Source organism: Hyperoodon ampullatus, assembly GCF_949752795.1.
Source record: "Hyperoodon ampullatus genome assembly, chromosome: 14".
Lineage (NCBI taxonomy): Eukaryota > Metazoa > Chordata > Mammalia > Artiodactyla > Ziphiidae > Hyperoodon > Hyperoodon ampullatus.
Window position 1 is genome coordinate 65,299,210 of NC_136927.1, and position 17,125 is coordinate 65,316,334.

At 35.1% G+C, this 17,125-nt stretch overlaps 1 protein-coding gene across 5 annotated transcripts in view; it reads right to left on the reverse strand.

Moving 5' to 3' along the window:
- Positions 1-1,005: 1,005 nt before the first annotated feature.
- RBM39 (RNA binding motif protein 39) overlaps positions 1,006-17,125 on the reverse strand; it is a 29,486-nt gene continuing 13,366 nt past the window's right edge. For 4 of the 5 annotated variants that reach the window (XM_079720178.1, XM_079720175.1, XM_079720176.1 and 1 more), the window contains exons 8-17: positions 16,753-16,905; positions 13,716-13,853; positions 11,900-11,965; positions 9,724-9,928; positions 9,092-9,169; positions 5,301-5,351; positions 3,151-3,232; positions 2,580-2,685; positions 2,054-2,132; positions 1,006-1,965 (exon numbers count right to left, since the gene is read on the reverse strand). In XM_079720178.1, the coding sequence (XP_079576304.1) occupies positions 1,865-1,965; positions 2,054-2,132; positions 2,580-2,685; positions 3,151-3,232; positions 5,301-5,351; positions 9,092-9,169; positions 9,724-9,928; positions 11,900-11,965; positions 13,716-13,853; positions 16,753-16,905 (1,059 nt within the window). In that variant the 3' untranslated portion in view covers positions 1,006-1,864. The remainder of the gene's footprint in view (positions 1,966-2,053; positions 2,133-2,579; positions 2,686-3,150; positions 3,233-5,300; positions 5,352-9,091; positions 9,170-9,723; positions 9,929-11,899; positions 11,966-13,715; positions 13,854-16,752; positions 16,906-17,125) is intronic. The other variant, XM_079720177.1, reaches the window with a different exon arrangement.

Consider the following 17,125-nt stretch of genomic DNA (forward strand, 5'->3'; position numbering starts at 1 on the left):
CATTGGCAGGCGGATTCTTAACCACTGCGCCACCAGGGAAGCCCTATAACCCAAATTTCATTCTTCAGTAGTGGGCAAATTTTTGCCACCTCTTAACAGATGGGATTAAATCACACCTGAAGGCACCTTTGCTGGCCCAGTTCCCTAGAAAGGAATGACAGAACAAACCTGATAGTACTTGATCCAAGAATAAATTTTTAATTACTAGGAGATAATTTGGAAAGAAAAAAGTTGGCATTATGTATGTCTCTGCCACCCAATAACACTGCTGCCTGGTGTTCAAAAATAAAGTTAACTTGAATCTTGAAATTTTTCTTCAGGTTAAATAACTGAAGCAAGTAAGGGGATTACAAACATCCCTCAAAAGGGTTGGTAGAAAACTGTGATGCCTCCAAATTCAAACTGAGTTATCTTGATATCTGAATAAATCTGTAATACTTATGATTCAGCCCTAACAAATCAATACAGTAGTAACAGAAATTCAGGCAGGTGAGGAAATCAGTACTGGAAGGAGCAATTAGGAGCAACATCCCCTACTCAAAAGATGCAACCTAGACACAAAAACTTGAAGCAGAGTTGAGTATAAATCATGAAGGGTTGCTGACCAAGTAAAGTTAAAGCTCAAAAATGCAGTTAAATCAATTTGGGAAACCAGTTTGAACTTACACCATTTTCTCCAGTATTTGCTTTTAAATAACGAGGCATTTTTTTCCACCACAAAGATGTCCAGAAAATGTAGGAGAGACTTAAGGATGCCCAGGTTTCAGGCCTGGTCAAATCAGTTTGGTTTTCTTTTTCGTAAATTCCTCAGTTTTGATATAATACCCTAAATAAGTAGTACGGTAGTAAGACTGATACAGAGGAATGTAGAGGGGCAACTTGAGGGCAACAGTTTCACTAAGAATTTTCCCGAAGAGGCAACTAAAAAGTCAAAGAAACTAATATTCTATTTCCAAGTTTCTGTGACTTTAAAACATTTCAAAAATGAAGATTTCTTGTGGCCTTTTTAAGAGAATTTTATTTGAGTGGTTCTTACAAAGATTGTTGCAATATGAAAGTCATTTGTTTGATAGAAATATCAAGCTGTCTTGTCAAACACACTGAAGTAACCCAAAAATATATTTCAGAGCTCACAGAGCTTAAAAAGAGCAAAGATTATATGCAACCAGACAAAACCTATTTCTGCATTTCCTATTTCTTGCTCAGACTGCTTTGCTTACCAGACTGTCACTAAACATCCTGAGGAAATGCAGGGATCATTTTGTTTGGAATCTTAGACACACCCGAACACATAATATTTACAAAGAAACTTTTACAGATACATTAATTGAAAAGATACCATCCAGAAATTTAATTTTGAAATCTCCTTTTCTTGCCAGTTGATCAGAAGGCAAGATGAGATGTTAATCAAACAGCCCTTTTAGCTGTCTTAAATTTCCATAAACTATGTATTCCAGAAACCTCTGCTAAACCATTAACCAAATATCAACATTAGTGAAATGTAACTGCTGTGTAAAAAGTTAGGCTCCTGAAACATTAAAAACATCATTACATCCCTGTCTGCCTTTTTATGTTAAGCACATTTGTTCCCCTAGAGCTATTCCTATAGATCCTTAATGTAATTTTCTACATGTACATTTAAAAGGCAGAACAAGAGAACAGCTTTGTATACAGTGGGATTTGCTAGTTAGGGAGAATGAGCACACTGCATTCCTGTTAACATTTTTATTTTTTCAAGGTAACAGGAACTGTATACAAATGACAGTAGACCCTTGCCTCTTTATTTTTATCTAAATAAAAGATAACTCAAGATGAATTCTCAAGAAAGAAAAAAAGCTATGTACATAAGGGACTATGTTTTCCTTCATCGTCTACTTGGAACCAGTAGTTGTGTTGCTGTCATGGAATCAGGAAAGAGGTTGTGGTAAGTTGGAAGAGGTACATACGCTGCTGTTATCATTTTACCTGTTGAAAGAAACACATATGGTCGTTTAGCTTCTTCACTTAGATTAGACCATTAAAAACAATCACTCAGAAAAAAGGTCAAACTCACCAGCAAACCACCTGCCATGCAATGCATTGACAGCAGCAATGGCTGCAGCAATTGATGGGCACTTCACATACACATTGCCCTAAAATACAACAAAAAAGGTTAAAGGTGTGATATACAACATGGACTCCAATAGGTTTACTCAAGTTACCTATAGAAAGACTGCTCTATAACTGCATAATTGTTTCACTAGCTAATATATATAACCTAGAAATTTATTGAAAATAGTTCATCATCCCCAAAACTGGCCTTGTTACTATCTTCTATGATATGAAAGCTGCTGAAGAATGAAATCAAGGTGCCAGAATTTCATGGCAAACTTTGAACACCAACCAGCAACAATAATGCTACATGATGACCTGAACTATTTTAAAAGTGTCTTTATTTTGTAGGGGGTGTATTTAGTCAGTATGCTAAAGCTTCTCTCAGGAAAAAACAAAAAACCCTACGCTCTAAGAAACAACAGTGATCATAATATGCCCCAAGTGTGTGTGAAAATTAAGACACAAGAAAGCAACAATCAAAATACCTGAGCTGAATTTTTGTCAACATAAATATGAATAACTCCTCCATGTTTATTACATTCTTCAATCACATCATCTTTAATCTCTGTATCCCATCCAACTTCTTCTTCTCTGTAACAAAGTATTAAATCTATGACACACTACTCAAACTTATAAAATGATACATATATATTCCAATCTGTATAAAAAATCTTAGTGTGTTATTTAAAAAATCATTTAACATTTAAGTGGTTAACTGACATCTTTCAAAGATACCAAGTTTATCACCATTTCATAGGACTACGAAAAGAGTATACTGGTGATACAAATAAATACTGATACAAACTTCACAGAAAACTACTAGATATAAGTGGAAAACAACATCTACAAAGCTTTCAAATGAATTCCAATCTTACAAACACATTCAAGGGAAACAATTCATAATGTGCAGAAAAATAATTATACTAAAAGGATCAAAATTGTGGCAGTTTGAACTATGAAATATGTTGAAAACATGCTAAATGTTAACTTAGACAAGTTAAACATTAAAGATCTCACAGCATACCCTTTTGAACTTGACCGAAGTATATTACTTACGTTTGAGGGTTAAACATGTTAGAGAGTTGGAAACACTGTGTTGCAAGAGGTTGAACAGAGGCAGCTGCAGCTAATGCTGAAGCTAAAAAAAAAAAAAAAAAAAAAGGGAGAAATCAGTTTCATGGAAAATGCATCAGAATATCCCTATGAATAAAACAAAGCCCAATATAACCACTAGACCCACAGGGTGAAACTAGGGTAGTCAGTCACTTCACTAATTCACCATATTCAATAAATGCTATCAAACATCAGTGTATATAATACCCCATTTTAGCTGCCAGAAAGCTAAGGCAACTTAGTATTTGAGATAGCTGATCCTAAGTTGGGACTTTTGTTTTTAGAAGGGAAGTTAAACTTTAAGTGTAGTGAAAATTCATTCAATTAAACAAATATCAATAATACAAACAAGAAAATAAAAACAAGACTGATTTCGCAGGACTGCTGGAGTTTATACCCTGAGAAGCAGGGGATGATGCAAATACAATATTAAAATGCCAACTAAATCTATACCATGTTTTATTTCTTATGTTTCTGCCCATGAATATATAGTTACATATTTTCTTTTAAATATATAAACATTATAAAAGGATGAAGTTTTAAAAATATACATAAAACCATCCCAAGTATTTTAAGATTTAACATCTTAGGACTATAAAACCTACTACAACATCAAATTAATATTATAAAAATGATTGGGTCTGTTCTAGCAGGAGAAACACTAAAGAGTAATATGTATCTATAATAGTCATTGTTAAAAATAAAAAACTACTGGACACTAATACTTAGGAGCAAATTTAAACCAATGTTGGTTTTAAGTTTTAAGTGCATTTTCCAAGACAGTTGCTCCATTGCTTTTACGTGACTTAGAAAACATTACCAGTAGCTGTTACAGAACTCACCGTAATCATAATATTTGACCAAATTTCATTCCAATACATAACAATAATAAACAAAGCTATGGATAAAACAGTGCATTAGAAATTATGGTAATTAAAATGAACAATAACCTGAGGAAGTATAAGAAACATTCCACTGAATAAAAACTAGGGCTGTGCATGAAATACATCATAAAAAAGATAGTTTCTGATAGAGTAACAAGTGCTTTTTGCTTCTTTATAGTTTACTTCAACAAACAAGTATTTGTCTTTCATAAAACTTTGTATGAAAATAAAAATGCTAAGATAACTAACGTCAAATTCTATTGAAGAAAGTTAAAGATGCAAGTGTGCTTATATTACAATAAAAAAACGAAGCCCACTGTGTACCTTTATCATAAACAAATGGAAGGAAGTATGCTTGGAAAAAACACTAGAAGGTCACTGTATGCTATGAATACTGAAAAATATTAGAAAATGTATCATGGAAATATTGCAGCTCAACCTAGATGAATGCAGAACACAATGAATTCAGCATAGAAATATTAACTAAGAGGAAAATCCACCAGTTCTACTTTTAAAAATCTGTTAGGAAAAAAAAAGGTTGAGTACAATTGTCTCGTTTGCTGAAAAAATTAAGATACACATTTAATTCCTGACTATCAAGGAACAAGGAAAGACCTTTTTCATACAGAATCATTTACCTAAACGACTTTAAGTATATCCTGTAAGGTACCAAATTACCGGAACAAAATGCTATATTAAATGGCAGAGATTTACTTGATAATTGAAAACTAAGAAAACAATAGCCTATTTTATAAATTGTTTCACAATCTCTGAAATCTGCATGCAATTTAGTTCTGGATAATCTCATTGCTTGGTACTGCTTACACAAATCACTGGAGTTAGTTTTTTCCTAACCTTATATTAAGTTCACAGACTCCATGTTCTAAAAGATTTGTCTACCAAAATGACAAGTTTCATCTTCTGACATCTATATAAAACGTACAATCAGAACACAAAGATAGGCATACAAAGTTGAAAATAATTCTAAGCAAGCTATAGCAAAAAAAAGCATGGACATTTATCATCTTTATTCATGTAATTGTAATGACTTGGATTAGGCCTTCTGGCTTACTGTTAATGACACTATGCCATTCTGACAAAACGGCCCAAAATACAAACTACAGTAGTAATTATGATAAAATATATATACACAACTATGTCCTGCTACATTAACATCCACTTCAAAAACAAATAAAAAACTCAACTCACCTTCAGTCTGTTGGGAAAGTCTTGTTTGCAAATCTATAACAAAAGAGAATTCTACAGCTCAGTGCAGGAACAATGAAGAGCCTCAACTAACAGGGTAAATGTCAGGAAAGCATTAATAAAAGAGGACTATGGTAGCAGGGTTTATCAAAATGAACTTATAGTAAAACCTGGCAGCCAAACCTCCTTCCCCATTCCTCATTGACAAGGCTGTGGGGCCTTTTTCTTTCCTCCTATCCTAGGAAACTTATGCCTCTCTATTCCTATTCCTAGAACTCTTCCACATCTCAAAGGCATTCCACTAAACTACTCTTCACATGGGAATAATGGGAAATGGGGAAAGGGAAGCACACCGGTCAGAAAATGCATGAAAACCCTGATCTTGAGAATTCAATTCCAAGTACTTGGGATATTCAACTATTTATTGTTCTATCAGTGTCAGTAAGCATTTTAAACTTTAGAAGTTTATGGTGAAAGAGTAAATACTGCAGCAGTACACGTCAAACACTTTCAATAATCTATCGATTAAGTAGTGAAAGACCCCATTCTAACCATATGTATATATTATTTAAGTTCTTTTAAGTTTTAAGTTGTCATGTCCAGCCCAGAAGGTGGTAGTTTTATTAGGTCTGATTTCCTGGCCTATTCTGGAAATTTAATGAGGCAGGAATGAAATCTAATCAGATTTACTATAATATATGTAGTACAAGAAAAATCTAAACATCTAGTCTGTATTAAAAATAAACAGAATGGTGATTTCTACCAATATATTTTCTCATATAATCATTAAAATTCTACATGAGAAGGCCAATTAAGAGAAAGCTGCCATCAAGTGAAAGCAGCAGCAAGTGTGAAAAGTAAAGAATATGTCACAGTATCCAAAGGTATCTTGAAGTTTAAAAACTATAGAAATATACAACACAGAAATTGTTTGGGTTCAGTAACCTAATTTTCAATAACACGTGATTCAACTGCAATACTTTATTACCATCATAAAACATGGGCAAAAATGAAAAGGGATCTGCAGCCCAAGTCACATGGGGATATAAGAATACCTAGGTCCTAGGTGCTCAAAACTGGCATCCCAGGGAGTTGAAGAAATTTAACTGGTGTATACTGAAGGAACTTGAAGATATGACCATAGGAACATTGTCAACGAACTTTAAATTATAAAGCAATTTGTCTTTTTTCCCTAAAATGGGAAAATATGTATAGGTATCAGAAATCCATGCTATATTAAGTGTATATAAATCAAAATTTCAAAAATGGTTCTTCAGGTCATTTGTAACAAGTTAGGAAACAAAGCATGGGTTTCATAAAGATAAGAACTAACTTATCTTAGAAAAGACCCATTAAACTTCCAGAATAAAGACATGTGGATATAGTGATAGGCCACTCTTGGTTTCAAAAAACTTTTAAGAACTTCGGCAACAAGGGCCTCAAATATTGACATCAACACTCAGCGATTTATCTAATTTTAACAAGGAATGTGTAAGGTTTTAATGACAGGAGAAAAATACCCAGTTATGTAAATATTTACCTTAAAATAGAGTGCTGATTATTAATTCAGTAGTAATAGCAATTTACCGGAACTTTTAAGAAAACAGAACCAAACTTTAAAATCATCTATCAGCACTACAAAGGGGGAATATAACAAATAGTTAACTAAATGGCTATTTTAAGCAATCCACGTGGACATTTAGAATTTTCAGCCTTAACATAAACTACCCAGTTAAGTGTGCCCTGGGAAGTATAGTCCTTCTTCATTCATCGTAAGAGAAATAATGGCTTAGGGAAGTAATAATGTCTAACATTGAAAAACCATAATTAGGCGAAGATATTGTTTACAAACCAAATCAACATATTTGATACAGCAGCCGGGATATAACAGAAGATTGTGTAGAAATGAATCATACGTATTTGTATTAAATCCCTAAAAGGCACCAGCCTCTAGTGAAATACCCAGAATATGGTAAACACTCTAGCATTTTTCTAAATTATTCAAAGAATGACCTGAACAATGGGAAACAATACACCGATACAGTTTTCAGGTAAAATAGTAACTGTCAAACCAGAGACTAGGATATATTTCTGAAATGATGGGTTTTCCTTTAGTATCTTCAATTACAGTACGTGACATTCTATGACTACGTGTTCACTGCAAAGAAATTAAATGTCTAATACTTGTTTAAAAAGTCAAAACAATAATTTAGAGAAACCTGGAGTCATTAAATGATTCATAAATACAGAAATGCATTAATAGTTATAACTGTTCTTCTCATATGAATACACTAACATGATTGTCAGTAATTTTAAAGAACTATCAGATTTCAAAATATATCACAGTTTGAAAGGAAGAACAAGACCCTAAAAGTACTCACAAACTTTCGAATATTCACTAAAAAAAGGAAAACACAGAAGCGCCCCCTATAAAGAATAATGCAGATGCAGAAATGATCCTGTTAATGGCTTTTCAATTGAAAAGGAAATCATGAAGCAACCACACAGAACTTTTTATATATTCAGATGCAGCACCATGATCTTATATTGCCATATTTTCTTGGGTTAGTGTTTCTTGTCATCTAAAGTACAAACTACAAACGGTTCTTCTCAGATATTCTAAAAGCAAGGCTTCAACATCTCAAAATTTAATACTATCCTAGCTCATAGATTTGGGTTAATTTCAAGTGCCTGAGCCACAAAAGAGAAGAAAACAATGTGATTCATAAACTAAACCCATTGTTACATAATTGTAAGAAACTATCAATTCTCTCCCTCTTTTCCTCACCTCTCCAGGCACTTCATTCTGTAACTCAAAATCTCAAAATACAGTTGACCTTTGAACAACTGGGGGATTAGGGACACCAACCATCTGAGCAGTTGAAAACCCATATGTAACTTATAGTAGACCCTCCATATCCTTAGTCCTTCCAAATTCATGGATTTAACGAACCATGAATCGTGTGGTATTTACAACTGAAAAAAATCCATGTGTAAGTAAACCCTTGCAGTTCAAACCCATGTTGTTCAAGGATCAACTGTAGTATGTTCTAATTAGGAAAGCAGTTTTCTCTGCACTCTTAATACTGTAATTATTTTAAATAAAGCTTGATTCAAAGGCCTCTGGTAGCCTTCCAACCAAAAACATTACAAAAACCATTTTTCCTTTGAAACAATATAAACTTTTTGGTCTTCAATAAAAGTGATACATTTTAAAAGACTTAACAACTTACAGGGACTTCCCTGGTGGTCCAATGATAAAAGAATCCACCTTAGTGCAGGGGACGCGGATTCAATCCCTAGTCAGCGAAAGAACTAAGATCCCACATGCCACGTGGCAACTAAGCCCACGCGCCTCAACTACTGAGCTCACGTGCTGCAAGCTACAGAGCCCACACACCGATACCTGCGCACCACAACTAGAGAGAAAACCCGCATGCCACAACTAGAGAGGAGCCCACGAGCTGCAACAAAAAATCCCGTATGTCACAACTAAGACCTGGCCAAATCAATCAATCAATCAATCAATCAATCAATCAAAACAAACCCAAAAAACAACAGCAATTTCAACTAAAAATTGGTATGCAGGGTTCAAAAATACCCTGAGACAGTTTATTATGAGTGGATAATTATGTCCTGTATCACCACTTCCTTACATGAACTCTTGAAATCTGTAAGTTAAAAGTACTTGATGAATTGAATTCTCAGTAAGTCCTTTTAAATGCAAAAATTTGGCAAATTTTCGAATTAGGTGAAAAAACAATGATTTCAAATAGAAAAGATTCAATTCCTACCTGCCACAGCACCAAATGCCAGAGAGCCACTCATTTGCAAAGCCTGCTGTGCTGCTGGTGGGATCTGCAAGCCCGTACCTGTAAAAGAATAGGTCTTAACATCCTTGCTTTGCTAAGAGCGGGAAAATCCTAGTTTTCCGGTTGCTTAATACCAAAGTCACTTCATTAAAACAAATTACAGTGGTCTTCGGTAGCAGGGCAGGTGAGATTATTTCCAGGATCTCCTCGGATATCAAAATCCACAAATGCTCAAGTGCCTCATATAAAGTGGCGTGATACAGTCTGCCCTCCGTACTCACAGATGCAGAACACACAGATATGGGAGGCCAACTGTACAGGCAGGACACAGTATTAAGCACTGCAGCTAAATTTATTCTGAAGTATGAGGATTTAATTATTATAGAAAGCAAAAGAAATCCTGTAACATATGCTGTGGTACTCAAAAAGCACCATCATAAAGTAGATTCCATTATAATTAAGGCAATGAATTTCACCTATGAAACCACATGTGCCGTCCAAGGATAACAGTCAACCCCAAAATAAGAAAAAATAATTTTGCATTTATTTGTCTGCATGGTTACCTTTCTCATTACGGTATCAACAAATCATTCATAGCACTACGATAAACTTACCCTCTGCGAGTCTAGCCATTAACTGGAGACGACCAGTTGTTCCCAAGTCAATTCCAGTCCTTTCTAGTTCATCACTGTCCAAAAATGAGCTAGCACTGGAAGCATCAGTACGTTCAGTAACATGACCAACTTTCATTGGCCTTCCTGCTAGCTCAAATCCATTAAGTTGTTCCAAAGCTTTCTTGGCACATTCTGAATCAGAAAACTATACAATTGAGAGGGGGATAAAAAGTCCAATAATTACTTATATATGAAAGGTAAAGAAACCCTTACTTATTAAAGCAGGTATATTCAATAATTACATCTGCAAGGATGATAAAGTAACAAGTTCAGGCTATAAGTAATATAACCTAAATTACCAGACCACCAAAGTTTACGCATATTAGATTTATTAATGTGGTGGTTTAAAGGGCAAGACATTATCAAGTAATGACACCTGTCTTTGGGAATAAAGAATCTCAGTAACAAAATGTGAAAAGTAGTTTTTCAAACATCAAAACCCTTTTTAATATGCTGGAATAAATAATGTTGCTTCTTTTCTCTCATAGAAGTACACTATTCAGGAAAATTAAAAGTTCAACTCAGGTTTTTAATACAAAACTTAATTTTTAATACAAGATTCTGGGTCATTGTTTTATTGCAAGTTAAGTATTAGTCAATTTCAGGATGCAGACACAAAAAAACTTTAATTCACACAATCTGGTTTTAATATAATGGAAGAATGGGCTACATTCTAATTCCACAGCTTCATCTTTCATCAGAATGTTGAATTGTTTAAAAGTAATTTTTTCCCGTTATTGAGATGGGAACAACTACAGATAGTAGTTACAAAATATAAAAACATTTAGACACAGAACAGAACCATGTAGATTTACATAATCTTGCTTTAAAAAAAATATTTATTTATTTGACTGCACCAAGCCTTAGTTGTGGTAGGCGGGATCTTCACTGCCACGTGCAGGAGCTTCGTTGTGGTATGCGAACCCTTAGCTGTGGCATGTGGGATCTAGTTCCCTGACCACGGATCCAACCCCGGGGGCCCCTGCATTGGGAGCTTGGAGTCTTAGCCACTGGACCACCAGGAAAGTCCCTATATAATCTAGCTTTGCATACAGATCAGTAAGTCATAGGAAATAGTTCATACTTGATTTATGTTAAAAAATTAAAATGCTCTGCAAAATGTCTTGTTTACATGACATTTAGTAGTGTTCTAGTGAAAATATGGCCAGTGAGCAAATATTCAAGCACTAAATCTAGCATATAGAATACTAAATACTTTAGATAATAGTAGGATGAAATATTTGTAAGTTTCATGTAAAATCCCTTAAACACCTTTTTTTTGGGGGGGGGAGATCATGCTAATGTTACTAGTAACAAAATAGCATGTTAGTGTTTTATAACTTTTTTCTTTTCACCAACACACACTGAGGTAGATAAAATCCCACTGAACAGTGGAACGTATTATCACTACAGAATAGGTTTCAATTTTATTTAAATTTGGTTATAAGACACAATTGTAATTTCTTGATAAAATCTGGGATCTCTGTATTTTTAAAATTTTTTGTGTACAATGGCAGCAGTCATAGCAACTGTCTGTATTTTAAACTAAAAATGTGTTTCCAGCACTTTCCAAGGTTAAAAAATAATTTGAAAAACTGTTCTCATGTAACTGGATTGCATCATGAACATTAATATATAAAGAGTTTACTTTTAAAAGGGCACCTCCATTCACAATTATTCCAAGCTGCCACTTCATACCCTATTCAGGCACTGGGCTTCAATGGTCAGCTACAAACACTTTTAATAAGGCAATCCTGGTCATGGTTGTCCGACGTGTCCATATAAAAAGTAAGAGAATTCCAAGAGACCTTTATGCAACTAACATCTTGTGTCACAAAAGAGACTGAAGAAGTCCTAAAGGAGTGAATGACTTCAATTACATGAAGAGTTGGCTAAGCAAACCGACCATAAACAGAATGATAACAAACTGCTTTAAGTTTCACATTTGGTGGACACCTTTAGCTACTAAGAATTGGCTACTAACAGCAAAATAAGTTAAACCACTTGAAAATATTAACCTTACCTCCTTCCCCACTATCAATAACCAACAAAGCTTTACACTACTTTACTCAAATCAAAAACTTTTAAGTCATGTTAACCATGGTCAACTGCTTACCGTAATAAATCCGTACCCCTTGGATCGACCTGTTTCACTATCCATCATAAGCTGGATGCTTTCAATCTAAAAATGAAAACCACAATTATTATTTATATAAATGAAAGAGGGGGGGCAAAGTATTTTACCCCTTGAAACATGATTTTAAAATGGCTCCCCCTAAAACATAATAGAAAACATATCACAATCCCTCATGCCCAAAAAATCTTCTTTCCAGAGGCCGAGGAACTTCCTAAACAGGAAGTTATGCACTGGGGAGTCTTTTGCATCAAAAACCACTAAAAATCTGAAATCCTTTGCAGAATACAATGTTAAAAACGAAATCAACCTTTTTTCTTCCCCTTTGCTAAAATACACCAAATGTTAATTCTCAATTATGCCAGACACAATAAACTGCCTGAAATGTTGGAATAACTAAAACAAACAACTGGATGTGGTTGATGGTTGCACAACACTGTGAATATGCTACAAAGCAGTGATTGTTCACCTTAACTGAGGGAACTGTATTTACTACATCACAATATCCCAACAAACTCGGCCATACAAAGGAAGCATGAAAAATTAAAATACAGCACCCACATATTATATTTCATGTTCTGGTTGTTTCAGGAACGTATTCATTTTGTAATGACTGACCAACTCATACAATTATGATTTGTGCACCATTAATATGTGTATATTTCCAATAAATATAAAGCACCCACAAAATTCAACACCCCAACTTTATCATTATTGACACATAAAACAGTTTAACAAAGGGGTTGAGTGGGGTAGTGAAAGAAAACAACGAAATGTATATCCAACAGCCATAAAGATTAAGTAGTGGACAAGATACGACAGGAAGCAAGATTTTTATTCATGGCCACACAATGAATTTTTTAAACCAGAGCACAGACTACTAGTAACATTTATTCTAACCATCTTTTCTAAAATGAGGAGAATTAGACTTACCCTGGTGATTCTTTTGGAAAAAAATGCATAAAAATATCAAATTACTATGTTGTGTACCAGGAACTGTTAGTGTTGCAATTCAACTGTACTTCAAAAACAGGCTCATGGAAAAGAAGATCAGATTTGTGGCTACCAGAGGGGTGAGGGGTGGGGGGTGGAGGGCAGAGGGAAGAGTTAGATGAAAGTAGTCTAAAGGTACAAACTTCCAGTTATAAGATAAATCAGTACTAGGGATGTAATGTATTATTAACACTGCTGTATACCATAAATTAAGGCTCAAGAGTAAATCCTAAACGTTCTCATCACAAGGGAAAAAAATTTGTTATCTATTTCTTTAATGTTGTATCTGTATGAGATGACAGATGTTCACTAAACCTATTGTAATAATTTCATGATGCATGTAAGTTTAATCGCTATGTTGTACACCTTAAGCTTAGACAATGCTGTGTCAATTTTATCTCAATAAAAAAAGAAAAAAATGAGGACTAAATGGGCATAAACAGTCTAATTCCTTACATATTAAGTACAGAGAAGCTTATATACCTTTAAATTTTCAGTAAGAAAAACTATCCCAAGAAACAAACCAAGAAAAAAATCTCTTGCTCCAATGCACAGTACATTTTATCATCCAGGTTGATTTTTTAATAATTGAAGCTAATACTATGCACTTCACTGTAGCATTACAAAGGTTGACAGATTCTGTCTTCAAATGCTATCTTCAGGGAAACTATCTTGATCTAAGTTGTCTCAAAAACTTTATAGAACCACTCCAATCCTAACATTAAAAACATGACAAAGCAAATAAATTATTGTGCAGTTACATTTGTTTCAAGATTTAGGATCCACTAAAAAACTTGGGACTTACCCTTCCAAAGGGCTCAAAGATCCCCCGAAGCATATCTTCAGTTATGTTAAAGTGTAACGAGCCCACATAGAGCCTCATAGGTCCAGCACTTCCCTTTTGTAGATTGTTTGCCATTGCTGCAGCTCTGTTTTTTTCTGCCTACAAGTTAGTTAAGACAACACATAAGGCACATCACACACATCCATTTAAGAATGAATAAATACCATTTTGAGCAGAGTAGTAAATCCCACTCATACCTTAGGTTTGCTTAATGACAACTGATATCATATTATGCTAAGTGTTAAGTCACACATAAAAGAATATTAGGGGACTTCCCCGGTGGCACAGTGGTTAAAAATACGCCTGCCAATGCAGGGGACACGGGTTCGAGCCCTGGTCCAGGAAGATCCCACATGCCAGGGAGCAGCTAAGCCCATGCACCACAACTACTAAGTCTGCGCTCTAGAGCCCACAAGCCACAACTGCTGAAGCCCGCGTGCATAGAGCCTGTGCTCCACAAGAGAAGCTACCGCAATGAGAAGCCCACGCACCACAACGAAGACCCAACGCAGTCAAAAAAATAAAAATTAATTAATTAAAATACATATATATTAAAAAAAAGAATATTGTATGATTCCACTTATGTGACTAATTAATGGCACTGAACGGTACACTTAAAATGGTTACAATGCCAAATTCTTAAAAATTTTAGATTTTACTATATGACATTTTACCACAATAAAAAAATTTTAGATTAACTTTTAAGAGCATATACAAAACTCATATAATGCAACTATGCAAGGTATTTCATATATAAAATGTGATCAATCAACACTACATTACTTCCCTGGTGGCACAGTGGTTGAGAACCCGCCTGGCAATGCAGGCGACACGGGTTTGAGCCCTGGTCTGGGAAGATGCCACATGCCGCGGAGCAACTAAGCCAGTGCACCACAACTACTGAGCCTGCGCTCTAGAGCCTGCGAACCATAACTACTGAGCCCATGTGCCACAACTACTGAAGCCGGAGCACCTAGAGCCCGTGCTCCGCAACAAGAGAACCCATCGCAATGAGAAGCCCGCACACCACAACCAAGAGTAGCCTCCGCTCACCGCAACTAGAGAAAGCCCGCACACGGCAACAAAGACTCAATGCAGCCAAAAATAAATTTTTAAAAAAAAATTTTTAAAAACCCTATATTATGCCAATCTAAAGCAGCATCCTGGTAACAGATATGCCAAATGTGGAAATGTAAGATTATCTCCTGGAAGTGTTAAATACAGTCATTATTCATGTGCTCTCAATATCACTGTCACTCAACATACAGTACACCAACTGGCTGTCCATCTTAAAAGGACTTACGTCAATATAAATCAAACCAAGTAAACCATTCAGTTCAGCAGTCATTTTTTTCCCATACCAAGTACTTCTCAAAGGAAATAGTTCTCAATTTATATTCTAACAAACTCCTTTATTTTAACAAACTGGGGCATAATAGGAGGTTTAAGTTAAATGAAGTCAAAATCTCATTTATCAATGTGATTCTTCTGAGCCCTTTGCCAGGCCAACGTACACACTATTAGGTTTGTCCTCCATCACGGGAAATGAATTGAGCAATGATTCCCCCCAGACTGCTTCCTAACAATTATTTTCTTACTGTGACTATTATCAAATGATAAATACCCAATATTACATACTGCTAAAACACACTATGTAGGACCTACCATCATCTTTTAGAGATAGAAGGTAGTAATCTGACCAGAGTTACAGCTTAACAGTGAAACTGGAATTTCACTTAAGATCTGGTTATAAATTTTGTGCCTAACTACAAAATGATGTAAAAGCTTGATGAGTAACCAGAGTTTTCAGGAGTTATGAGGAGTATTTGTTTCAGGGGTTTGAAAAGGAACGAACATAACTATTGTTATTTTGTATTGCTCAAAAAATATTCTTTAAATCCTTAGGAATTCCCTGGCAGTCTAGTGGTTAGAACTCGGCGCTTTTGCCACTGCCATGGCCTGGTTCAACCCCTCGTGGGGGAACTAAGATCCCACAAGCCGCTCGGCAAGGCCAAAAAAAATTTCTTTAAATCCTATATTCTCCATTTTAAAAATCTAAGTTATCAGGTAGTCACAGAAATCAACTTGTTTCTTAGTACAAAAAGGTACTGATGAAAAAAATCAAAAAAATATTTTCACATTAATATACTCAATAGTGATATATCCCAATTTTTCCATATCTAAATGAACTAAAATATTAACACTAATTTCATTTTTACAAAGGCAACACTCATTTATTGTGGAGCATCAGTAAAGAGGAATTAAATCATAATTTGGATTATCTTAAAAAACATTCTCCAAATTAGTCTGAAATATCTCACTTTCAAGAAATGCTAGAGGGGCCTCCCTGGTGGCGCAGTGGTTGAGAGTCCGCCTGCCGATGCAGGGGATACGGGTTCGTGCCCCGGTCTGGGAGGATCCCATATGCCGCGGAGCGGCTGGGCCCGTGAGCCATGGCTGCTGAGCCTGCGCGTCCGGAGCCTGTGCTCCGCAACGGGAGAGGCCACAACAGTGAGAGGCCCGCGTACCACAAAAAAAAAAAAAAAAAGAAATGCTAGAATAGCTAGCTGTTCAAACTATTCTTAACATTATATAAAATCTTTCACAAGTATGTATTTTAAAACAGTGAAAATATTAAATTTACTAAAAATGTCAAAACCATTCCACTTAAAAGATAGGAAGGGGCAAACATGTTCTTAGATGCTTCTATCCCCAAATAAGAAGTCATCACAAATCAGTAAAATTCTAGAACAAGTTCTCAAGTCTTCTCCATGAAATAGGTATTTACAACTTACATTAAAATGGAACAGGATGTTACTAAGAATACACAATTATCAAAGAAATCAAGGCAAATTTTTTTTAAAAAAGCTACCCTGAGAACATCTGGCTTATGGTAGGAAGTGGTGATTGTGTAAGGCTCAAGGCATTACAACACAACACTAAGCAACAGGTTTCTAACACTACCAATGATCAAATCCTTAACCAAGAAAAAAGTTACCTGTGATGCCTGTACTATGATTGGCACTCCTAAAACCCGCTGGCCAGTTAATCCTATTGCTAGAGGCACTGAGCTAACATCGACAAATTCCACATAAGCAATTCCTTTGGAACGTCTTGAATTTCTATCAGAAATCATCCTCACATCTCGAACCTAAAAAGAAAACACACAGTTTAGGTTCTGTTTGTGCAACCATTCACAGTAAGTATAATAATTTCAAAACACAAGAGGCATATTAATGATACTGCAAAGCAAGCCATTAAAAAGATTTTTTTTAATTGGTAAATTTGTAGGCCCAATTCATTTATCAACATACATCAATTCCAACACTATTAACTTCCAAGTGAGGCAAAAAGAAATGGTACAAAAATAA